This window comes from Osmerus eperlanus, chromosome 5 (assembly GCF_963692335.1).
Source record: "Osmerus eperlanus chromosome 5, fOsmEpe2.1, whole genome shotgun sequence".
Taxonomy (NCBI): domain Eukaryota; kingdom Metazoa; phylum Chordata; class Actinopteri; order Osmeriformes; family Osmeridae; genus Osmerus; species Osmerus eperlanus.
In genome coordinates this window covers 7,926,246-7,953,729 of record NC_085022.1, presented here as the reverse complement: position 1 = coordinate 7,953,729, position 27,484 = coordinate 7,926,246, and the positions used below count along the sequence as shown (strand labels likewise).

The 27,484-nt window shown below is 42.8% G+C and overlaps 1 protein-coding gene across 1 annotated transcript in view; it reads right to left on the bottom strand.

The window, feature by feature from the left end:
- Positions 1-27,484, bottom strand: part of shank2b (SH3 and multiple ankyrin repeat domains 2b) — a 201,011-nt gene that overhangs the window by 31,072 nt on the left and 142,455 nt on the right. The window contains exons 13-15 of the mRNA XM_062461519.1: positions 18,662-18,743; positions 14,701-14,783; positions 12,843-12,967 (exon numbers count right to left, since the gene is read on the bottom strand). Of these exons, the coding sequence (XP_062317503.1) occupies positions 12,843-12,967; positions 14,701-14,783; positions 18,662-18,743 (290 nt within the window). The remainder of the gene's footprint in view (positions 1-12,842; positions 12,968-14,700; positions 14,784-18,661; positions 18,744-27,484) is intronic.

The window sequence follows — 27,484 nt, the reverse complement described above, 5'->3', positions numbered from 1 at the left end:
GGTGGGACAGGGTTGCTTCTTTCCCCACATATTAAATACACATCCACACCACTCCCTGTTACTGCCAAATCATTTGAACACCATTGTGCGATGCTAACTGATCCTATCAAAGCATGCTTAATTGTTCTTTATCGCCCACCAGGCCCGCTAGCCGACTTTGTGGAGGAGCTGGACATGCTCCTCAGCGTCCTCCCGGATGATGGAACCCCCCTGATAGTCCTTGGGGACTTCAACATCCACCTCCAAGGAACTCAGGCCGTCGACTTCTTGTCTCTCCTGACCTCCTTCGACCTGACGCTGCTGAGCACACCGGCGACCCACAAGGCAGGCAAACAGCTAGACCTCATCCTGACACGTAACTGTATCACTGACTTAACCTCTGTAACCCCACTGCATATTTCTGATCACTACTTTATCCAATTCTCTATCTCTCTCCCTCCAACTCCTTCTACCTCCCCTCCCCTTGTAACTTTCCGGCGCAACCTCCGCTCCATATCCCCCTCCCATTTCTCCTCTATTGTAACATCCTCCCTCCCCTCCATTGACGAGTTCTCGTCCCACCCCACTAACACTGCCACCGACACCTTGTTAACCACTTTATCTGCATCACTTGACTCTCTCTGTCCCCTGTCAACCAGGCCTGCACGATCTTCTCCCTCCTGCCCGTGGCTTACGGATGTTATTCGTGAAGAACGGTCCACCCTTCGGGCAGCTGAGAGGAGATGGCGCAAGTCCAAAGGCGGTCTGGACCTTGATAAGTATCACTCCCTCCTCAAATCCTTCTCTTCTCACATAACTGGTGCTAAAACCCTCTACTTTCTGAACAAAATTAACTCTGCTTCAAACCCCCACAAACTTTTTTCTACCTTCTCCACCCTTCTTAACCCACCTCCCCCACCCCCTCCCTCCACCCTGACAGCAGACAACTTCTCCTCCTTCTTTGAGAAAAAAGTCGCCGACATTAGCAGTCGGTTCCCTAAACCCACCTTTCCTACCCTCTCACCCTCCATGACTGACCCAACTAAATGTCTAAACTATTTTTCTCCCCTGTCTGAGGCAGAGATCTCTGACCTCATTCTCTCTCATCGCCCCACCTCCTGTCCCCTTGATCCTATACCCTCCCCTCTCTTTCAAACCATCTCCCCCTCCATCATAACTTTTCTTCTCCATGTCCTAAACTCCTCTCTTACCTCTGGCACCTTCCCCTCTGCCTTCAAACAGGCTAGAGTTACCCCTCTACTCAAAAAACCCTCCCCTTAACCCTGCCGTTCTCCAGAACTACAGACCGGTATCACTGTTACCCTTCCTTTCAAAAACAATTGAACGTGCTGTATCTAACCAACTGTCTAACTTTCTCTCTCAGAACAACCTGCTTGACCCCAACCAATCGGGCTTCAAGACTGGCCACTCCACAGAGACTGCCCTCCTTTCAGTCACCACTGCCCTCCAGTCTGCCAGAGCGGCTTCCAGGTCATCCGTCATCATTCTGCTGGACCTTTCTGCAGCGTCGGATACGGTTAACCACCAGATCCTGCTCGCCAGACTTTCTGAGATGGGCATCACTGGCACTGCACTCCAGTGGATCTCATCCTACCTGTCGGGAAGATCCTACCAGGTTTCCTGGGGAGGCAAACTGTCAGGCCCTCGCCAGCTCTCCACTGGTGTCCCACAGGGCTCCGTCCTTGGACCCCTCCTCTTCTCTCTGTACACCACCTCACTTGGACCAATCATCACCTCCCATGGCTTCTCCTACCACTGCTACGCTGACGACACGCAGCTGTACCTGTCGTTCCCCCCGACCGATCCGGGGATCTCCGCCTGGATGACCGAGCACCACCTCCAGCTGAACCTCGCCAAAACAGAACTTCTCATCATCCCGGCTAAACCCTCCATCTCCCACGATCTCTCAATCACCCTGGGATCTGCGATGGTGACCCCTTCATCCTCTGCCAGGAACCTTGGGGTTACCATGGATGACGAGCTCTCCCTCACGGCCCACATTGCTGCGGTCTCCCGGTCATGTAGATTCACCCTCTACAACATCCGGAAGATCAGGAGATACCTGTCTGAGCACTCCACCCAGCTGCTAGTCCAAGCACTTGTCCTCTCCAAGTTGGACTATTGCAACTCGCTGCTCGCTGGTCTCCCAGCATGTGCAACCCGCCCTCTTCAGAGGATTCAGAACGCAGCGGCCCGCCTGGTCTACAATCTACCCAGACGCTCCCATGTTACCCCGCTCCTCATCTCTCTCCACTGGCTACCTATCATGGCCCGTATCAGATTCAAGACCCTGGTACTGACCTTCCGAGCAGTGAACGGGACTGCACCCGTCTACATCAAGTCTCTCCTGCAGCCTTAGACCCCCACCCGTCACCTACGGTCTTCTTTAGACAACCGCCTGGTGGTCCCACCGCTCAAGACCGCCCGGTCCCAACACAAGCTCTTCTCCTGTCTGGCCCCCCAGTGGTGGAATCATCTCCCCACCTCCATCAGAGACACTGACTGTCTCTCCACCTTCAAGAAAAGTCTCAAGACGCACTTGTTCCGGGAGTACAACGGTACTTAGGAATGGTTCGCTTGACCCGATGTTAGTTTCCTCAAGGATCACAATGACTCTTGCTTAGAGACTTGTTGCTCTTGTGGTTAGTGGTAACTGACTTAAATTTTTGTACTCGCTGTGATATATTGTTTTTATTATTGTTGCTTGCTTTTTCCACAGGTACACTTGCACTTATAGCAGTTCATGTTGTTTAATTGTAACTTGTTTAACTACATGCTCTTATGGTTCTTCCCTTTGGCACTTATTTTGGTTGTTCACAATGTGTGCTTCATGTTTTGGCTACTCGCAATGTTTTGTGGCTATCTCGTTGTTATGATCAGTGACCTATGCACTTTGTAAAGCTCTCTCTTGGAAGTCGCTTTGGATAAAAGCGTCTGCTAAATGAATAAATGTAAATGTAGTATGATTTTGTCGGTAACAGTTATTAGCAATGCTAACGTATCCTGTATCTAGCACCTGCCTTTCTCCAGTTCTTTCAAATAGATAATCTAGACAGGCGTTAGCAGAAGGCTAGACTGCTATTCGTTTTCTGGCTATTTTTTCTGAAGCTTCCCTTCTAATGCCGACTACAGCTAGTCTAGCTAGAGTCATTTGCTAAGTAAGGTATGTTGATGTGTTTTTAACTGATTTAGCATTCTACCTATGCTAGATACAGGAGACGTTAGCATTGCCAATAGGCTAACTGTTGGCGACAAAATCATACTTACAGCTTGCGTTTGTGATGAGCATACGGTTGGAACAAGACCTCTTTTCAGCAACAGCGGCTTAGCAAATCCTTCTTTAAATTGTCCAAGGTTTTCATTCAAAACTGTCTTTGGTGAAATGGTTCGAGCAAATGAATAAATGAGTGTCGAACTTCACAGGGATCTTCTCAGAAAAACATCAGCCATGCCCGTCGAGTGTCTGGTTCCTTGGGAAGATTATGAAATGTGTCAGCATTCCCAGTACAGCCTGGAACACTGCATTTACAATGGTCCATTTTCAATATACTTTAAAATCTTTCTCCTTTGTTACTTCCGTGGAAGTACACAGAGCAACGCGCAGCTAAACTAGTGTCTGAGATCCTGGGCCAGAACACCAGAGGGCTGGTCTGTAAGTAAATGTTGGGGCGTGACAAAGGTGATGCTATATTTGTGACGTCACAAATACAGCTTTTTCGAAACCGATCATTTTACAGCTGCAGTTTCAAGTTGTGAGATTTAGATAGGAAAGAGATGTCAATGGACTTTGAGGTTCACTGTATGAGAATTTTAACCACCGAACTGTCGTTATTCAACTATGACAAGGTAAAATTGGTTTTGCAATCAATAACCTCTTTAAGATAAGCAACGCTACCCCAGACACGCCAGTGGACAAATGTCATGTTTAAAACAAAATATTTACATATTTAAATTATAATGCTCATTAATTACAGATGTATTAGTTCTGGAAGATTAAACTGTAATTATGAAAAATTAATGAAATATATATATTTTTTTATATATTTGTCACCATGAACACAAAAATGGAGCGTCACGTCAACCACCCATATACAGTATATATAAAAATATGCCAAATACCAATAAATGACACTAAAACTACAGAACATTGACCCAAATTACGTACAGTTCTGTATCACCACCACTTGATTACATACATTAGATCCAATAGATTTTTTGATGTGTGTGTGTGCAAGCTTCTCAAATAAATTGCCTTTCATGATGGGAATAATAAAGTCTGTATATATAGATGTCATTTAACGGCCATAATTCAATCTAAATGAACGTATCAACTAAATTATTTTAATATTGTCTGTAACTTACATGTAGGCTGAGGTAAGCTACTCACTGTTTCCAACTGTCCATCATCCAGTACAGACAGTAGTTAATTGTTTATTATTTCAAAATGATCATTATGTGAGAAAATAATAAGTTTGAATTTCTGTCAATAATAAATATTTCTTTTTCTTTTTTGTTATGGTAAAAATAGCAAGAGAGACAGAGAAATCCCCACAGACTCCCTGGAATGATGCTAACTGGCATGTTGTTAACACAATTTTGCTCACCTTCTTCACTGGGACAGGGAGGGGTACAGTTATGGGGAGACTGGGGTGCTGCTGACTCATCTGTTGTTAAGTCTGCTAAAAGGGGCAGGGAGTCGGGACAATTATTTAATATGAATATCTTGCTAAAAGTTTCCCTGTACTGATTAACATGTTGATGAAATGTAGGATAACACTAGTCTGTAGCTAGCTAGCTTAACCCTCGTGCTGCCTTCGGGTCACATGACCCAAAGGTTCATAACGAACCATCGTTGTGTTTACCCAATTTTACCCAATACAAAAACAAATAAAAATAATTTTCTTTTAACCTTCGCAATGTGGGGGGTCTGAGACAGCCCAACGGTTAAAAGAAAATGCTTCACTTTGTTTTTGTATGCGGTAAAGTTGTCGCAATACGACGGTGGGTCACAATGACTGATGGGTCAGAACGACCCGAAGATAACACAAGGGTTAATTCACTATGGACATTAAGCCAACAGGTTAATACCACAGACTACTATACCCACCTTTTTTGGTGAAAAACTGGGTTACAGATTGAAAACCTCTCCTTTGTCTTTCCACTCTCTCTTTTTTCTCTGACCTTTTTGAAAACCTGATTTAGGTATACTAGGCAACATTTTGATCACTATTTCTGGCGACTAGCGCGTCTACTGACTGCAACACCGTCAGTGATAAGTGCGCTAAGGCAGGAACAAACCATTTCATGCCGATACAGGGGGTGGTCGGTCAATATGGATGTTTACTTTTCGGTCAATGGGGATATTGAACTTTTATTGCCAAACACAAGTAAAAACAAAGAGATCATTAATTGTATTATTACATATTAAATATATACTCAATGATGATGGTTTATATGATATATAATATAATGTAATTTCATATGAGTTTTTTGGGGCCCCTGTCAGTCAGGGGTCCTTAAGGCCGAATTATACTACTCCGACTCCGTTACGGACGGACAGAGTCGGACGGATTCGTTGAATTTATAGTACTCCGAAGGCTGTGGGTGCTGAAAACAATTAATCGCCAGAAGAGTAGGTGGCGCTGCACTGCGATGCTAGCTAGGTTATCGAAAAGTCTGAGAAAATTTACAAATTAGCCATTTCATCAATAAAATAAGCACATTTTCAGCAACTACACTGCCCATTTCTCGTCACATTTTAATTCAGATGCTGATTTACATGTTCTGTTTAGCTGAAATATGAATTGTAAAAACTTACAGCAATGGCGGTCAAAGGATTCTGTTCGACTTGTTGGTCACGGCAACCCCGCCCCTGACGCAAGCGGTTCTTAATACAGACCAATCACAGCCAAGGGGTATCCGTAAAATGACGGACGGACAGACGGATAGTCAGGAAAATCAGGAGGTGCACGTAGAGCTCTCCGAGGGGCTCGGAGAGGGCTCGGAGAGGGTGTTCCACGTCGGAGAGGGCGTTCCCTGTGTCCGTGTCCGTGAAAACGGAGTAGTTTAAATCGGCCTTTAGAATCGTCCTAACCCCCCCACCCCCTATATGGCGCCCCTGAGTGTAACCACACTCTGGACTGTTTGATTCTCTCCGTCATCGTCACTATACTAAAGGCCGAATTATACTTCTCCGACTCCGTTACGGACAGACGGACGGACGGAGTTGGACGGATTGAATTTATAGTACTCCGGAGGCTGTGGGTGCTGAAAACAATTCACTGCCAGAAGAGTAGGTGGCGCTGCACTGCGATGCTAGCTAGGTTATCGAAAAGTCGGAGTAAATTTACAAATTAGCCGTTTCATCAATAAAATAAGCACATTTTCAGCAACTACACTGCCTATTTCTCGTCACATTTTAATTCAGATGCTGATTTACATGTACTGTTTAGCTGAAATATGAATTGTAAACTTACAGCAATGGCAGTCAAAGGATTCTGTTTTTTGTCTTGTTGGTCACGGCAACCCCGCCCCTGACGCAAGCGGTTCTTAATACGGACCAATCACAGCCAAGGGGTATCCATAAAATGACGGACGGACGGATAGTCTGGAAAATCAGGAGTGCACGTAGAGCTCTCCGAGGGGCTCGGAGAGGGCTCGGAGAGGGTCTGTGAAAACCGAGTAGTATAAATCGGCCTTTAGTGGGAGCTTTCGAATTGTGTGTGCGTGTCTTCGCGCTCGTTGCGTGAGACAGACAGCGCTTCTGGATTTCGAATAACGAAAATATGAAGACCGCATTATTGTCCGCATTATCGCAAATTAGAAGAGATAAAATGTGGAAGAAAAATGTAGTTTAAAAATAATTGAAAATATATTTTCTTAATTTTTCCATTACCGAAAGCAGAACCGATAGCGTCAGCTCATTATGAAATTTAGTTAAACTAGTTTAATACGAGGTTTCGGTACCCATCACTATTTAGACTTCGCCTCACAGCAAGAAGGCCCCAGGACTGCTGCCCACTGCTCCTGGCTGCCCTGGGAGGAAACGTGCTATGGGAAATGCAGAGAACACATATCTTCAGTGGACACTCCTGCCTGCGTGTGTGCATTTCCCAGTGTCACTGTTACCTGCACGTGTATGTGTGTGTGTCTACAGTAAGATGAATGAACGTTTCCTCTTATTCTTACTATGGCAAGAACAACAACATCAACAACAACAACAACATCTCCTACACGCAGGGCAACTGTGTCCTGCCCGTCCTACAGGCAGGGTGTGTACCTCATAGTAGGATGTGTGTCTGTGAAGGAGCCCAGTGGTTCAGCCCAGAAGGGTTTGTGTTCCAGAGTCTGCAGGACCTTTTATACTTCATAAATAGGCTCCACTGTCACTTCTGGTCACTTCCACAAGAGTTAACATGCGCACTGTACTAAACAGGGTGCAGAGTGAGCACTGACGCACACACATACACACGCATATATATATACAGAGAGAGAGAGTCAGCCATTATATAACGTTGAGTCTCAGCGTTCAGCAGCCTTAGTATTACATAACCTTGTTGAGTGAAACGGGAGGCCCTCAGGTACCACGCACACACCACAGTCAGACACAGGGAGGAGGTATTCCACCAATACCAAGAATATACCAACCTCACACTTCTAATTAGAGAAGCACAAACATGAGCATTTAAAGCTCTCATCTATACAGACAACATGATTCATCATCTCATCTAGATGATGGATGCACACACGCAAACATGCACACACACCAAGATAATTGACGTCATGCGCAGACAGAGTATTCAGGGTCAAAGCTGTATTTGAACAAAATAGACAACCTATGATTTATCACCAAGAAAATACCATACAATATATTGTAGCTGACAATACCCATTCTATCCTCTTGGTATAACAGATATGCGTAGGGAGTCAGGTGGCTGAGCGGTGAGGGAATCGGGCTAGTAATCCGAAGGTTGCCAGTTCGATTCCCGGTCATGCCAACTGACGTTGTGTCCTTGGGCAAGGCACTTCACCCTACTTGCCTCGGGGGAATGTTCCTGTACTTGCTGTAAGTCGCTCTGGATAAGAGCGTCTGCTAAATGACTAAATGTAATGTAATGTAAATGTGTTTACAATGCATTTGTGAGGCTGCTTGGTGCAGTAGAAGGATCTTGATAAACTACGTGCATGAGAAGCCCCTCCCGTATGGAATGTTATCAATGACAAAAAAAGCAGACCAGTGGTTCAGCAATCAATAGTGTCTGTCTGACAGACACAGGGAGGTGAAGAACGGGTTAATAAACACCCCCAACCCCAATTCTTCTGCATTTCCATGATCAGAGGATCTTTCTCTTTCATTCTCCTTTCCCCATTTTCTCTCCTCTTCTCCTCACTTCTTTTCTACTCTAATCTCTTCTCCTCTCCTGCCTTTCTGTTTCCTTCTATCCTTCTCTTTCTCTCCCTCTGTCTTCATCTAGCTTTTTTCTGACACACAAGCATTGTCAGACACAATTGCTGATGTCGTCACACAGGTTAACAGTAAATTACAATATACTCAGTGTCCCTGCTGGGAAGCACACACACAAATGTGAAGAGCTGGTTGCTAGGTGACCAGTGCTGCACCATACTCAAGCGTAGGCCTCAGACGAGCATGTGCAGCAAACTGGAGATGCTGGTCGGACTTGTCCCTGTGTGGAGCTGTATACTTTCTAGTAGGCTTGTCTAGTCAGGATTAGATCTGTATACTTTCTAGTAGGGTGGATAGTCAGTATTAAATTTGTATATTTGCTAGTAGGAAGGTTGACTAGCTAGGTTTGAATCTGTGCTAATAGGGTGGATAGTCAAGCTTGTATCTGTACACTTGCTAGTAGGATTGGATAGTCAGGATTAGATCTATATACCTGGCATAGGGTGGGTAGTCAGGATTAATCTGTATGACCTGCTGGTAAGGTTAACTAGTCATGATTATACCTATATATGTGCTAATCGGATTGGGTAGTCAGTATTAGACTGATATACATGCTATTAATATTGGATAGTCAGGATTCGATCTGTACACTTGCTAGTAAGATTGGATAGTCAGGATTAGATCTGTATACTTGCTAGTCAAAGTTGTCCGGAGTGAAGTTGTTATCATACTGCAATACCAATCTTCAGAGAAACAATGACAGATGGCTACATCAAATTTGTACACAACACACACACACACATCCATCCACATTCACACAACCACACACACATATCCATCCACCCACCCAAAAACACATACACACACAATCAGCTAGACAGCCACAGACAAAAGGAGAAGAAGCACAGTGTCCCCTAAGTAGGTTAGTGCTACCAGGGGGGGTTATCAGATCAGGGGCAGGTTGTGTGGTTATTAGGCCATGAGGTACCTCCGAGGCATCCCTGCCTGCTGGCTTTGGGCTCTCATCCCTCCACACAGGCCCCAGGTCACTAGGGAGGGGAAAAGCATGTGTGTGTGTGTGTGTGTGTATGTTTGTATGTGAGTCTGTATGTGTGTGCGTTTGTGTGTGTGAGTGAGTACATTATGTGCGTATGCATGTGTGTGTGTTTGTGACTGCTTGCATGTGTGTGTGTGTCTAGTGTATGTGTGTGACTGCTTATATGTGTGTGTGTGTGTGTGTGTCTGTGTAGAGAGAGAAGGTCCTCTGTAAACACTTTGTGTACTGTTTCTTCCATCAACAAAATTACAACACTTGAGAGCTTGTTCAAACAAGCTGTGTTACTGTGTACAGTAACCATTCCAGCTGTGTGTGTGTGTTACTCCTTAATACTCTACAGTGATTGTTCCCTGCTGTAATCATGTGTCTGTGTTTTTATGTGTGTTTGTGTATGTGTGTATGTTAGGCTACTCCTTATAATACTGTACAGAGATTGTTCCCTGTGACACGTTGCCTGGACAGCAGGATCCCAGCTTGATCTCAGTCCTGATCATCTAAATCCTCTCACTCAACATCTGGAAGGACAGCCAGAGGCAGAAGTCGGCCCAAGAACACCAGTACATGTGCATGCACACATGCACACACGCGTGCATGTACGACACACATACAAATACACACACATGCACACAGACACACGCACACAGACACACGCATGTGCAAGCACACAGACACGCGCACACACACACAAACATGCGCACACACACACAGACGCATGCGTACAAACACACACACACACACTCACAAGCAGCTGAAGTGATCCCTGTGATTCAGTGTACTGATAAATAGATCACTTACAGAAGAGGTTCCAGATCACCCTGAGGTCATTGACATGTCCACCAATCAATCCAGCTTACATACCAATCTAGCTTCTGGACGTTCTACTGTAAATCACTCTTCTCTAGAGCCTTCACATCCTACATGTTACTCTCTTTAATCTACATTTACTTTCCGTTTAGCAGATGCCTTCCTACAAAATGGTTTCAAACAAGTAGGGGTGTAACAGTATATCATTGTTCAATATATTGTGTTGCAAAATCTTTACAATATGTATCGTACTTATTGCAATATTTTTGGAATATGACGTCCGTTTCATCCTATTGGTTGAGCATCCAGCACGCGACCTACTTTGAGTCTGCACCTGTATCACACTGCTTTTTGCACTGCATTACAAAATTGTATATTGTACATTTGTATTTTTTGTAATATTTGTATTTTTGTATTTTTATATTATAAATTACGGCAACTTATATTTTATTTTATTGCATATTTTTATTTAATTCTAATTCCACTTAGTACTGCTAGTTTATGTACCCATAGTATAGATAGTCCACATATTTAAATTTTAGGTCCCTATATGTTTATTGTATGCACCTTCCTGCCAAAGCAAATTCCTTGTCTGTGCAAACTTTCATGGCGAAAAAATCCCATTCTGATTCTGATTCAGAGAAATCGCTTGAACTGAGATAACTAAGTTGTCAGTACAACAAAGAAAGTTATTGAAAATGTTTTGGAAATAAATCTGTTAATTGAATTTCAGTTTCATTTAAAATGTTGTTCAAAATATTGTGATACGTATTGTATCGTGAACCCAGTAAACTGATACGTATTGTATCGTGAACCCTGTATAGACGTGATACGTATGGTATCGTGAGCTGAGTGTATAGTTACACCCCTAAATATGGTGTGTGTTTGTTTTACAGTTAGTAAACCAAGTCCAGTCATGATTATCATAAAAACCTTCGGAAACATTGGCAGTCATTATGTTAGATCACACACACAGCTAGCTCACACGTTGACACAGCTACTTCATACACAGCTATATCATACACACACTCGCACCTAGAATATACAGTTAAATCTTTCACAATCTAGTTCATACACAGACACAGCTTTATCATACATAGCTAAGTAGATCATAAACACTAGCACCATGCATATATACTGCTAGATCATATACAACTATATCCCACACATGAAATACTGATGGATCATACACACACAGATATATCCTGTGGTGGTAGATCCTACACCTGCTAGATCTCACAGACACAGCCAGATCCTACACAGCTAGATCATACAGCTAGATCCTACACACACAGCTATAGATCATACACAGCTAGATCATACAAACACAGCAAGATCATACACATCTAGAGATTACACAGCTAGATCATACACATACACAGCAGTACACCTCCCAGCAGACAAGGTCATCCTCGGGTCTGACACTGGTGTGATGTTCTGCAGAGTCACAGGACAGGAAGGGAGGATGGGGACACAAACAACAGCAAAGACAACAACAATATGACCAATATGAACCATGTCGTTTTCCAGATACACAGCATATAAAGCTCCTCAGACTGCTAAAACAGGCCAGTGATTGGTTTTCTAAAGCTTTCATTGCAGCAGACTGGAGATTTCTTCATAAACATGCCACAATATATTTCCTTACAGACAGAACAGCCAAGGGTATTCACTAGAGAACATTCTCAAACTGGACACTGTATAGTACAATAAGTATGATCACCTTTTTCAGAGATGATGTTGTACACACTAATTCAACAGAGCCAGAACAGTAAACATATTTTCTAAAGCATATTGGGCTCAGTACAGGAAACTAGTTCAGAGCCATTTTCGTTTAGCTAGGATGACAAATGAGGTAGAAGATGTTCACTTGTCTCCTAAAAGACAGTCTTACATCATGGCACCGTGGCTCAAAACTCAGCTGACGTCCAAAACACAATTAGCATACTCTAATGAATACTGGACTCCACTGCACTCTGCCATACTGACATGGGTTGTCATGCCACATGAGCGACATGGCTTCCCTACCCCTTCTCCTCCCTGCCTCATGCAAAATTACATCCACCCATTTCTGACACTGGGGAAAGTAGGATGCACACATAAAACATTAACACAGACAGAAGCCAAGTGAGTCTTAAATGTTGCAAACAAATGTGTTTGTTTTGCTGATGTGGAAATGAAGAGACAACCGTGAGAAAGAACCAACTAGAACTCTCTCTCTCTCCTTCTCTTTCTCTCATAGTGTTTTTCCCACACTCTCTCTCTTTCTCCTTCTGTCATTTTCTCTGTCTCTCTATCTCCACCCTTAAATCAACCAGTCTTCTCCTCCCAGAAACCCAGAGCTAGGGTGGTCGGGATGCTAGTGCCTGTACCCACTACCATGTCCTGTGCCAAGACCCCCACCTGCATGTGATAGGCCTCTGCCCAAGCCTGGAAGCAGTTCAGGGTGGATTCCAGATCAGCAAACACGCATTCCCATACAGCTCAGTACAGGCCTTGAGTCCCCTGGTGCTGTCCAATGGGAACACGCCTCACTATACTTAGCTTACACTGTCCAATAGGAAACGTTCTCCTTACCTCTATCAGGAAGTCTCCTGTCCTAAGCCCCGCCTGCCACGCAACTCCGCCCTCATCCACAGATTCCAGATACTGCAGGGCGGGGAAGGCAGGGGTTGGGGTGAACTCCTCGATGGGGGTGTCCGCTGTAAGGAGGGGAGGGGGGTGGGGGGGAAGATAAGAGAGTTAAGAACAGTGGGACAGCACTATCTCAGAGACAGACAATGTCCTCATACATTGGACATATGGGAAGGGGAACATGGTGTGGAGGACTTGTGTCCTGTCACGTTTCCAGACACACTGTGTTAACACTCCAGAGACAACAATGCTGGGATGCACAGATGCCACGCTCCTGGTAACACTAAACATTATGACAAAATCTAGGACAACGGTATGCACATAACCAAATGGTGAAAATGGCTGGGATCATAATTGGATGTGTCACAGCACTAAACATGTATATTACTGTAAGATACTGATTTACAAGCAGTGTCATGTTGTTGTCAAAAATCCCAATTCCTTGCTAATGCTGGTTGGATCTGGGCTGGGTAACAGCAGAGGTCAGGAGGAGTTTCTCTCGGGTCAAAACTCCCTACTGTACACTGGGTATTGTCCAGTGGAGAGATGGCAGGAGGGACAGAGAAGAGAGAGAGAGACAGAGAGCGAAGGGGAATGAAGGTGACAGAGAGACACTGAGACAGAACATGAGAGAGACAGCGGGACAGAGGGGAAGCAATTTAGTAGTAGTGTGTGTGTGTGCCTGAGAGAGAGAGAGAGAGAGAGAGAGAGAGAGAGAGAGAGAGAGAGAGAGAGAGAGAGAGAGAGAGAGAGAGAGAGAGAGAGAGAGAGAGAGGGGGGGGGGGGGAGAGGGGAAGAGATATAGTAGTGTGTGAGGTGTGTTTGTTAGTGAGTAAGATGACTGGGCTTCTCCACATGGCAATTACTGCCACACTGCAGATGTGACAGCTGAAGAGCATGAAGACAGTATGGTGTGATCAGTGACTGCACACGATGGCAGCTTTCAAAGCTTGCCATCACTATACCACTTCCAACATGCATCCACAAGGCATTTTAACACTACTTAGCTGATAGTAGGGTGAAATGTTCTTCCACTGAGAAAAAATCCTAAATATACGGATCTCAGATTTATATACAAAAACAAACAAAACACTGTAGCATCATTCTCCTTCAGTCAAGAGAGTGAGGAAGAGTAGAGAGCACGTTTTCCCTTTAGAACTTTAGTCATGGCCACTCCAAGAAACCAGAGGTGACAAGTGACACTAAGGATAAATCAGTTGTGTGCTTTGGGAAAAATGCTGGGGGCAGTTGGTAGTCAGCCCTGCTCCGTCTACTGGAGACATTTCTGATGCTAAAACCCTGTGACGCTCGGTGCTTATTTTGTAGACTGGACAAATACAATTGTAAGTTTTACATGGCTAATATAAAGTATACAATTTTGAAACCTTACTTTGAGGATTTTTTGGTGACAAGCGTGGCTGCGTTTTGGGGAATAAATTAATCTGTGATCTATATTAAACTTTGTGATTAACCGCGCAGTGGTGAAGAGCTAACCGTGCGCGTCATTTTGTCAATTCAGCCTCGGCTCACAAACAACCCATGTGACTGTCAGACCTTTCCATGTGATCAAGAATTGGGATTTCAGGAGCTGTATGGGTGTAAAGGTGCTAAACAATGTTCGTGATGGTTCTCACTGATGGAGACAAACAGTGGAGGGTAGAGGCACTACACGAACACAAACAAGGGGTGGGTGGGTGGGTTGGTTGGGGGGGGGGGAGGAACGAACAGTCACTAGGAGTGCGGTTGGGGGGGGGGGGGGGGAGGAACGAACAGTCACTAGGAGTGCGGGTCCGTCTCCTACCTTTAGCCCCTCGTAGCACAAACCCGAATCCTTCATTATCCTTCTTCTGCAGAACTACCGTCTTCTCGTCAATAACACAGTCGCTGTGGAGAAAATTCCGCGCATAACGACCGTTATTGCATCCTATCATCCTCATCATCGCCACAGCTGCTCGCCCCGAGCTTCTCATCTTCACGTCGCCCGCACACGGAATTAATCAACTACAAGAATGAACGGTGCGATGTGGCAGCGTCTCACCATCCGTCACCGAGCACCTTCAAAGAACAACCCCACCTTTACGGAAAACGTTGCTGTGGCATAAGAAAGTGCTGGCCTGAGCCGGCGACAAGGGTTGACGTTAGAGAGAAACATTTCCACCAGGGGACCCCAGTTGTGTGATGAGAAGCGCAAGCAGAAAACACGAGAGGGAGAAAAAAAAACATTGCTGAGGGAGTGGGTCAGGGAATGAGGGAGGGAGGGATGAATGACGGGGTAGGGGAATAAAATATGAGTGAATGGATGGATGAATGGGGGTTGAGAGAGTAATTTATTTCTGTGAGATAGACCGATTAAGTTGTTTGTTTCTTCAAAAGCCGTCTGACTTCCCTAAATAGCAACACGCGGATAACATGTGTAGCTACATGTCTCAACTGTGACGGGAGATCTAATCTCTTTGGTTTGCTGCATAGCCTATTACCATGTGACCCAAGAAATAGCCCTTACTGTAGTAAATTTGTTCCGATTTTTTTGTGTCACAATAATTCCGAAGGAATATAGGCTAATTTTGCCAATTGATCACACTTTATTTTATAAAAAAGAAACACATTTAGTCATCTGTATAGTCTGTATAGTCACCTGTATACATGTATAGTGAGCAAAGACAAGAAACAACAACCTATCCTGTGAAATCATCTGGTAAATAATGCATTATAATAGAGCGAGGGCCCATAAAGCAAACACTTAGAGCTAAATAACATCTACCGAATATTCTCTTTCAATCTTGTCCTCGGTCAAATGGACACAGGCCAGGCGTAAAGGACAGGCCAACAGAATCAAGCCCCTTGTGTTGCACAGCTGAGGAACTCGGAGGCAGATATGCTGCGTGTGTGATCTAGCCAGGCAGCGGTAGCTAGCAACAGGGACTGTGGGAAGCCAGGTTACCATGGTAACACTCTCCGGCTTCTCTGAGCAGGCGTGGTGACGATGTCTGAGATGCGCTAAGCCTAGCTGTGGACCTAGTAGGTCATCAACGTTATATTGCCACAGCAATGAGATTAGTATTAAACATTATGATTATATTCATTAAAAAAGCCTGTGAAATGCCTATACATATATCTTCCAAAGACAGCCTTGTGAAAGAAGTAATAGGCCTACTGTTGTATACAATGATGGAAAGAAGAATGAGAAGGTGTATTCCAGGATGTCTATCTGCTACCACAGAGGCCATGGCTGGCTGAAGACTTTAGGAAGGCACAGGTGAATAGCATGATTCACACTGGATACACTCAGACGTAAAAATAAGGAGATGTTGAGAGACAGGGTACACCTGTGTGGCCCTCACCTCGGTGGCACATGCCAAGACAGCCTGCAGTCTGCAGAAAGGCACTGGCACTTCCTGCCTTTGCGTCACCATGGCAATCTGCTCTGTGTACTCTGAGCCTATCACTCTATAAAGTAGGAGGTGAGTCTGAATACAGTTGAATAGAGGAGGGTCTCTCTGTTGTCTTTCTCTACTCTCTTTCTGCCCTTTTTCCTGTTCTCTCTTCATGCTTTCTCCTTGCACTCGCTCTGATCTCTCCCTGCTCCCTCTATCTGCTCTCTCCCTGCCCCCTCTCTCTGCTCTTTCTTCCAGCTCCTTCTCTTTCTTTCTTTCTCTCTCTCTCTCTCTCTCTCTTTCTCTCTCTCTCTCTCTCTCTCTCTCTCTCTCTCTCTCTCTCTCTCTCTCTCTCTCTCTCTCTCTCTCTCTCTCTCTCTCTCTGATTTCTCTCTTTCTACACTCTCTCTTTAAATTCTCTCTTCTTTCTCCTTTTGCTCTCTATACATTCTTTACCTATGCACTCTCCTCTCTATCTTTTTGCACACTCTTTGCTCTCTATGTTCCATCTCTGCATTCTCTCTCTCTTTACTCTTTCTGCTCTCTCTTTGTCATGACTCCCCCCTCCCTATTTTAATCTTTCTCTTTACCCATCTACCCCCTCCACCCCAAGAATCACCATCAGTGTAGACAAGAGCCAAACCAGCAGTGTCAGAATGCACGCAACCAAAGACCAGAGAAAACTATGCATGGAGCTCAGGAACAGACTCACTAGTTTAGACCTGATGAGCAGCACATTCTACACACAGCTCTCGACCAGTCATACTTAGATGGAACACTTAGTTCCACACGAAGCTCCGCATTGTGTTTTGCTGCATTGTATGTATGTAATATTGTAGTTGAGATGTTATGGTTGCCCTGTACTTAGATATTATTACTGTTACACCATGACTGGTAGCTGACATGTGGTTAATTTGCACTGTGTATGGTCAATACAGGACATTGTATAACCACTGAAATACTTCCAGAAATATGCACTTCTGATTCTTGATTTTCTGCTATACTTACTGCATTATTTGTTTGTTACTTTGGATAAAAGCATCTGCTTGATGAATACAATTTTATGTAATTGTTTTAAGGCTTTATTTCCAGTGAGTCTATTATGACCACACACCAGTTCCTCAGAGCTCATGTTTTCCTAGGCAGAGGCTTTGTAGTGGATGTTTGCGTAACATTTGCTCTGGGTGCCCAGGAGCGAGCTCAGCCCCAAGCTCAGCCTTACATCATCCACCATCTGACGGTGAGAGAAGGAGTCAGAGAGAGACGGAGGGAGAGATAGAGATAGAGAAAGAGAGAGCAAGGAAAGAATGAGATAAATTGAGGGAGAGAGAGAAAGAAAGGGGGGAGAAAGAAGTAGAGACAGAAAGAGAGGGAAAGAGAAATAGAGAGGGGAGAGAGAGATCACACACTCCCACTCATCACCCCATGGAAAGTTCTCAAGGGCCTCCACTACAGATTTGCTATAAATGGGTTTTGCTATGGGGTTTTTGCAATGCGTTTTCTTGATAGTGCTGTGGTTTTATCAAATATTCACTGACCATGTTCATAGTGTATAACTGATCTTTTAACTGATATTTTACCACATTATGTTCTATTTTATTATATTTTTCAAAGTTCTGTTCTATTCCATTCTGTTTTAGGTTGTTCTATTACTTTCTGTTCTATACTGTTCGGATTTTAGTTCTTATTTATTATTTTCTGTACAGTTTTGTTGTAAAGCAGTTTTTGTTCAGTGTGGCTACTTGTTTGTTCTGTTGGTTGATCGTGAAATAATTTAAATTTAGAAATTATGGAAAGTGAAATAAACACCAAACCAGGTTCTTGTGAGAAGAAAAAAAGAATTATGAAGGAAATAACTGTAAATGCTTTACCAAATTCAATTCGACAGTACTTATATAAATGTGAATGTGTGATATCCTATAGATGAATAAAATGCAAACACACAGATGGGAAGCTGCTCTCTCGATGTTTTTGGATTGCGTCAACATTGTCATTTTATCCACCTCAACAGCTTTTAGCTAATGATGATTTAAGGTTTGAAGTCCCACATACATTAGAAGGAGCATATACAGGCCATGTACCTGTTTTTTCTGGATGAGAAACAATGGTAAACTGTTTCTGTATATTGGACTGTACCAGATCAATAACCGTTTACAACTATTGATACAATAACTTAATTATAAAAACAGCGCAGCATTGCAACCGAATCTCAGAATTTGAAGGTGTTTCTAACATTCCCATAATGATAATGGAGAAAGTAACATGAAAATATTATATATCAAATGCCGTACAATTAAACACTGTGATTCTTAAAGATAGAGATCATCTTCAATGAACTTTACAAGCCTTGGTGTGGGTTAGCCAAGTTCGTTACTGTAGTTGTCCTACCTTGATGCATCGAAGCTGTCGTACGATCCTACAGTGTAGTGTCTAAACAGCTTTCTCCTCTCAGCCCGATCAGCTCTGGCATCTGGAACACACCACATTTACATATATTAATTTAGAAGATGCTTTTATCCAAACCAACATAGTGCATCTAGTAGGTGCAACTGATAATCAAGGACTACAAGTGCACAGTTCTAACATCATGTCAGTGATTGGTGCCAAAGAACGGTCTGTAAAAGACATAAGTGCAATAATATCATAAACCTGAGTATGGACACTCAACATTTTTAAATGTTGAACTTTCCTCTACTGTAACAGTGGCTGACTGAATGCAAGAAAGAAAGTTACATTAGCAAGGAGACTACCAAATAGTACCTATAGGAAACCACTTCTTATAACCTTATGAATAATTACGAATCATTCTCAGATTGTGTTTGCTTGTGTGACCTGCTTGATAAAAGAGTTCAGAGATTGAAGACATGGTCCAGAATGAACAGTAGAGACCCTTTACTTAGATTACACAGAATTAAACTTATTTAAATTATCTAGAGAGGGTACAATTTCTGGGGAAATTGTGTGCTTGCGGTCGCTGCAGCTAGGGGGCATTTTCTTTACTATATCACCTCCAAACCTATTAATTAAACTTATATCAAACGTCCAAACATTTGGACAAAGGCAAGAGTTTTCATAAGTTTACTTACATTTTTAAACTGATAGTATGTCTGTATATTTAAAATAAATATGTATGCATACATACTGTCGAAGATTGTATCGATTACAAAACATACAACATACATTTGTTGCTGCCTATTTACTCCACAATGCGTGAGTGTAGAAGGGTTCTCTAATGTTCCTTAGGTAGGCTAATGGTGATGTGGGAGACTCACATAGAAACTCAAAACTAAGAAAAAAGGACAATCCTGTGAAATGTTCTTCCTAAACTATATGACTTAATATTCCTCTTCTACTGTTATTTTTAAGCATTTACTCATTTTGCATTTCATTAATAATGAAACCCCTTTGAAACAAGCTGATTCAAACATAACAAGTATATAACAAGTTTGATGGAAATACCGTTTGACGAGTTTCCAATTGAACTGTGGTCTAGAAATACTTGAAGATGCTGTAAAGCAAATTCCATGATTTGCTTCTCAGTACATTATATACGTGTGAAATGAGTTTCTGAAACATGCAAAGCGGGAAAACTTTGTCGCACTGAAATGTGGAGTTAGACCGTTGAACAGTTTCTCTCCCGTTTTCAGCTCAGGTTTTGTATAGGCGACACACACACACACGGATTTTGTGAAGGTGTGAATAATGTTTTATTAATATTTAATATAATAAAGTATGATAAATTACGTATTATATATATAATATAATACCCCCCCCCACACACACACACAGCCTGGAAACATAGCCAGCTACATAACATGTTAATCACCCTGGCCTGTGGTGTGGCGTTTCTGCAGCTGTCTTTTTGCAGTTTGACCTAGTTAGCTATCTCCCAGAAGAAACTGAACTGATGTTCTACTGTAGGTAGTCGCACGCAGGTTTGTGACGTTAGTGACGTTTGTGACTGTGGCTAGCTAGTTAGCTTCACTTTTGCCACAAAAACATTTGCCTAAACAAAACATTATGCCTAAACCGTGCAACGGAACCTTCCAGCTGATACAAGCAATTCTTTCGGGAACAAGACGCACGTTTTGACACCAACATAGTTTATGTAGTGCAAAAATTGGGGGAACAGTTAGGGTGGGAAAATAATTAATAATTATTAAATACATATATATGAGAGAGAATATAGGTTGTGCCATGCCAAAGGCAAGCACAACCAATGACAACTCAGAGTATTCAGGAGATATACAACTTTGAGACTGTAAAGGTAGTATAAGTATTGAGCAGCAACCAGCTGCGAAGTGAAGGAGAATTGGTGCAGGCTAGGGATTCTTAAGGCCGAATTATACTTCTCCGACCCTGTTACGGACAGACGGACAGAGTCGGACGGATTGATTGAATTTATAGTACTCCGAAGGCTGTGGGTGCTGAAAACAATTCACCGCCAGAAGAGTAGGTGGCGCAACGTTTTTTTTAAGTCGCCATCGAGTGTTTATTTACCTAGGTTATCGAGAAGTCGGAGCAAATGTACAAATTAGACGTTTCATCAATAAAATACGCACATTTTCAGCAACTACACTGCCCATTTCTCGTCACATTTTAATTCAGATGCTGATTTACATGTACTGTTTAGCTGAAATATGAATTGTAAAAACTTACAGCAATGGCGGTCAAAGGATTCTGTTTGTCCTGTTTATCACGACAACCCCGACCCCCCCACGACAACCAATCACAGCCAAGGGGTATCCGTAAAATGACGGACGGACAGACGGAGAGTCAGGAAAATCCAGGAGGTGCACGTAAAGCTCCCCGAGGGGCTCGGAGAGGGAATTCCTCGTCGGAGAGTAAAAACAGAGAAGTATAAATCGGCCTTTAGAAACTCGTCTTTTTTCAGGTGTTGTTTTTACAGACCAGGCCAACAAATCAAACTAGAGAGGGTACAATTTCTGGGGAAATTGTAGGGTGTGCTTGCTTGCGTCGGTTGCACAGGGGTCCGTTTTTTAATGACATTTTTACAACTGATATTTCTGTATATTTTATATAAAAATGCATAGGGCCTACTTATTATTTATAAAGATTACATAGATTTAAAAGCATCTTTTTTTTGCTGCTCATTTAGCCTACAACTCAAAATACGAGTGAAGTGTAGAATGAAATATGATGTCTTATTTCCCCTGCAAGAGGCAGCCTCATAGCTGAATCAAAACGAATAAATTTGGCAGACCGGTGTAAAAATTGACCTAATCTCTATGACTTAAACGTCCTTTTAAGTGTTCCCTTCTCGTGATATTTTCAGGCATTTAGCCTACTCATATTGCATTCATTCATTAATAAAGAACCCCCTTTGAAGATTATTCTACGACGTTACCGGCAGTAGAAGATGGAATCGCGATTCAAACAGTACCATCTGCTAACTGAAAATATGCCCCCAAAAACGTAAATAAGCTTGACATTTATTTAGTGGAAAATCGTTCATCCATAAAAAGCTCACTGGTAGCGATCATTGTCAGTAACAACGCAAAATGCAATATAGCCCTGTGTGGAGAAGCTGCCCCGGTAAATTCTACTACTACAGACAGTACTAGACTACTGCTGTGCTCGTCTTGGTAGCGATTGCGTTGGTTGAATTCGATTCAACGTTCCGTTGTACGGTTTAGGCTGAAATTAATTATTTTCAAGAACAGTTTAGGCTGTGGCAATGAAGTTCAGGTTAGTAGTCAGATAGTTTCACTTATTGAAAGACTTTTGATTTAAGTAAGGGGTAACATGTTCTGTCGCCGTTTGACTTCCTAAACAGCCGTGTAACGCTAGATGTTTTTGTAGTGTGTCTCGCGTAGGCTACAGCGTTGCAGTGAGCAACACTGGTTTGAAACCACAGGTAATGATAATTTCACCAACAAATCGTTTACTTGTAATGTAATGTCATAATAAATCCTACAACGAAAATGTATTTGTGAGGAATGTTTATTTTAACGATTGAAAACAGATGCATCATAGACCACTGTAGTATGTGTTGCCCGGGCAACAGAGGCTAATGTCATGCTAATGCTTCAGTGAAATAGTAGACTACCGTTTCCGAAAGTAGATGTGGGCCTACTTCCTTAATAATATCAGCTAATATTGTACATTACATTTCACAATTGTGTTTCACATCACAATGTAAAATGAGTAAATAGTTATCACCCTGGCCTCTTTGCTTGTGGCGTTTCTGCAGCTGCCTTGCAGTAAAGCTATAGTTAGCCTAGCTATCCCCCAAGTTAACAGATGCGAAACGAATGTTCTGCTACAGGTAGTCATGCGTGTTTTCGTGACGTTAGTGACGTAGAGACGTTAGTAACGTCAGTGACTGTGGCTAGCAAATTAGCCACCGTTAGCTTCACTTTTCGCCACAAAAACATAACTTGAGCCTAAACCATGCAACGGAACGTAAATCCCAATAGAAGCAACTCAATCGCTACCAAGACGAAACTTTTGACACCTAGGTTGTCTATGTAGGCCAAATATTGACTGAGTTTTAGGGGGGCAAAAAGAATAATAATAATAATAATAATAACTAGAGAGGGTACAATTTTTGGGGAAATTGTAGGGTGTGCTTGCTTGCGTCGGTTGCACAGGGGTCCGTTTTTTAATGACATTTTTACAACTGATATTTCTGTATATTTTATATAAAAATGCATACTTATTATTTATAAAGATTACATAGATTTAAAAGCTTTTTTTTTTTGCTGCTCATTTACAACTGAAAATACGAGTGAAGTGTAGAATGAAATAGATGTCTTCTCATTTCCCCTGCAAGAGGCAGCCTCATCGTTGAATCAAAACGAATACATTTGGCAGACCGGTGTAAAAATTTACCTAATCTCTATGACTTAAACGTCATTTTAAGTTTTTCCCTTCTCATTATATTTTCAGGCATTTAGCGTACTCATTGCATTCGTTCATTAATAAAGAACCCCCTTTGAAGATTATTCTACGACGTTACCCGGCAGTAGAAGATGGAATCGCGATTCAAACAGTACCATCAGCTAACTGAAAATATGCCCCCCAAAACGTAAATAAGCTTGACATTTATTTAGTGGAAAATCGCTAATTCATAAAAAGCTCACTGGTAGCGATCATTGTCAGTAACAACGCAAAATGCGATATAGCCCTGTGTGGAGAAGCTGCCCCGGTAAATTGTACTACTACAGTACAGTACTAGACTACTGCTGTGTTCGTCTTGGTAGCGATTGCGTTGGTTGAATTGGATTTAACGTTCCGTTGTACGGTTTAGGCTGAAATTAATTATTTTCATGAACAGATTGACAATGTTTAGGCTGTGGCAATGAAGTTCAGATTAGTAGTTAGATAGACTTTTGATTTAAGTAAGGGGAGTGCCGAACATCAACGTTCTGTCGCCGTTTGACTTCCTAAACAGCTGTGTACTGTAGATGTTTTTGTAGTGTGTCTCGCGTAAGCTACAGCGTTGCAGTGAGCTACACTGGTTTGAAACCACAGGTAATGATAATTTCACCAACAAATCGTTTACTTGTAATGTAATGTCATAATAAATCCTACAACGAAAATGTATTTGTGAGGAATGTTTATTTTAACGATTGAAAACAGATGCATCATAGACCACTGTAGTAGCTATGTGTTTCCCGGGCCACAGAGGCTAATGTCATGCTAATGCTTCAGTGAAATAGTAGACTACCGTTTCCGAAAGTAGATGTGGGCCTACTTCCTTAATAATATCAGCTAATATTGTACATTATATTTCACAATTGTGTTTCACATCACAAAGTAAAATGAGTAAATAGTTATCACCCTGGCCTCTTTGCTTGTGGCGTTTCTGCAGCTGCCTTGCAGTAAAGCTATAGTTAGCCTAGCTATCCCCTAAGTTAACAGATGCGAAACGAATGTTCTGCTACAGGTAGTCACGCGTGTTTTCGTGACGTTAGTGACGTAGTGACTGTGGCTAGCAAATTAGCCACCGTTAGCTTCACTTTTCGCCACAAAAACTTAATTTCCACTTAAACCATGCAACGGAACGTAAATAAAAATACAAGCAACTCAATCGCTACCAAGACGAAACTTTTGACACCTAGGTTGTCTATGTAGGCCAAATATTGACAAAGATTTAGGGGGGCAAAAATAAATAATAATAATAAATATATATGTGAGAGAACAAAGGTTGTGCTCTCGCCGAAGGCTTGAGCACACCCAATTACACATGTAAACGGAGTAATCGTGTGGCATAAACCGACAATTGCTAGTAATCGGGTTTCTCATGGTCAAGTAAACGCACTCAGTGGCGTAGTATAATAAAACAGTAGGGATGGGACGTATGACACTGACGCATCGATGCTTGTGTCGCAAAACCAATACGCACAGTTTCGAAAAAGTGTTTTGGAGCTTGTATCAAATTACGAAACCACGTGATAGATGACGTTCAATGCTTCAAACGTCACAAACTGGTTCGAAGTTTTGCCGCTCTTCTGAACCAGAGCCATAGAAGGAACGAAGCCACCGCTTCTTGTTAAAGACAAATCTCACATTGCCAGAGAAGCAGCACCAGGCATTGCTCGAGTTTCTTCCATCAGTCATTATTATTTAGCCAAATCCGTATTGTAATAATTATAAATCCGTGCACTTGAGTGTTGTGTTATTTTATTGAAATGAAACGTAACATGATAGGACTAGGTAGGTCTATACAGTGCCCAGAAAACAAATGTTGATGATTCGTCAACATTGTCAACAGTAATAATAATTAGTAAAAATAAAGTCCCTCCAGTTCACAATAGGCCTACATATCACAAATGTTAAGAATAAGAAAAAATCTGTGTAATCTAGTTTAATTGATATAAAAACCGTATCGTATAAAGTCCGTCCACCCGCATCAACAGGTAACGGCTTTTTCGGTGGTGTAGCTGGTTAAAGCGTTGTACGACAACGTATTGATAATGCGAGGCTGGTTACCCGAGTTCGCGCCCCAGTGCAGGGAGCCTCGGAAGATATTCTTTAACTTTTACTGTGAGAAAATGATATAATTCTAACGGCCTTCAGATGTATCACAACATTTTAATGTGTGAGCACTAATATCAGATAAAAATGAACACATGTAGCCTTAATTAAAATATTAAGTAACGTAGGGTAGTCTACCGTCGGAGACAACCACTACGCCTCATTCAGCCAGTTTAAACGGCTGCTATATGACGCTGTTCATTTTCAATGCGCCGATAGTTCGGCTCTTTGGGCCGGCACAATCCGGAAGAAACCACCAAAGCTTCACAAGGCATCGTTCGCCCATCCCTATAAAACAGTTCCATTAGCAATAGTAGTAAAAGAGATATTAGCGGCACCTGCAGAGTCACCTCTTGTAAATTGTATTAGGTTGAAGTACTATCAAACTCTGTCTTGTGACTCCACTAATCAGCTAATACCAATCACCTGCGTGAGAGACTGAGCGGTGCGTGTCTGTGATTGCTAACGCGCTGAGGGCAGAGAATAACAGAAATGTAGCTAGAATCCACACCTCAAACAAGTTAACCTAGACGCAAAACTATACGTCCAATCCAAAAAATAAGGATATTTTCCGAGACCCAAGACTCTGCCGAAACCAGAGATGTCCTTTATATGTCTGTGCGGTCAGAAATACGACTCTACCGGCAGTTTCAAAATCTTGTTCTTTTTGCTTTCTCTGACGATTTTGTCACCAGATTTGCATTGGTCTCTATGGGGCGAGAGTTGTACTTTGTCTCGCTTTCGTGGGGCTCTGAACAAATGTGTACGTCTGTTGGATTCAACAGACAACTGTCTACGACCAGCACAAAATTAGCTATCTATTGATCCAAAAATGAAGCATGAAGAGCGAAAATTGTGGCAACGCTGGCAAACTATAAATATATTTTCAACGACATCCGAAGCTGCCCTCCACTCTAAGCGTTTCAGTCTGCACTCTAAGGGTTTCACGTACACACCCATGTAAATCTCAGAAACGTCTTGAAAAAGTCATGAAACATAATCAGTGATATTGAAAAAAGTTGAATAGATATCAAAAAGCTGAATTATTTAAAAGTAGTTTAGGGTTTTGTCAACATTTTAAAGTTTAAATGGTGGCTCTAGCTGAAAGATTGAGGAAGAAGAAGGATTTGGAAGTTGAAGAAGTTTGAGAGGATTTGAAAGAAAACTCCATTGGAAACCCATGTTAAAAATATTATGAATATTGATTTATATTGATTCAAGCATAAGAGGTACAAAGCTGAAAAGTCATAGCACCCATGGCCTGAAACTGCTGAATTTTGTGATAGCTGAACGGTTTTAATAGCTGAAGATTTGAAGGCGCTGAAAGGTGTCTTGGAAGAAATAGAAGAAGTTGAATAAAGATTCAAAGAACAATACTTGGAATGCTGAAGCAGCATTCCAACAATAAGTTGAATAAAGATTCAAAGAACAATACTTGGAATGCTGAAGCAGCATTGGGTGAGGAGAGGGGCGGAGCTGTCAACTGATCACCACCTGGTGGTGAGTTGGCTACGATGGTGGGGGAAGACGCCGGTCAGGCCTGGCAGGCCCAAACGTAATGTGAGGGTCTGCTGGGAACGGCTGGCGTAATCCCCTGTCAGAATGAGCTTCAACTCCCACCTCCGGGAGAGCTTTGATCATGTCTCGGGGGAGGCCGGGGACATTGAGTCCGAATGGGCCATGTTCCGGGCCTCCATTTTTGAGGCGGCTGACCGGAGCTGCGGACGCAAGGCGGTCGGTGCATGTCGCGGCGGTAACCCTCGGGCCCGGTGGTGGACGCCGGAGGTGATGGAAGCCGTCAAGCTGAAGGAGGCCTATCGGACTTTGTTGGCTGGTAGGACTCCAGAGGCAGCTGATGTGTACCGGCAGGACAAGCGGCATGCGGGCGTGGGAGGAGTTCGGCGAGGCCATGGAGAATGACTTCCGAACAGCTTCGAAAAGGTTCTGGACCACCATCCGGCGACTCAGGAGGGGGAAGCAGTGCACTGTCAACGCTGTATATGGTGGGGATGGTGCGCTGCTGACCTCGATGGGAGACGTCCTGGATCGGTGGAAGGAATATTTTGAAGACCTCCTTAACCCTCGTGCTGCCTTCGGGTCACATGACCCAAAGGTTCATAACGAACCATCGTTGTGTTTAGCCAATTTTACCCAATACAAAAACAAATAAAAATAATTTTCTTTTAACCTTCGCAATGTGGGGGGTCT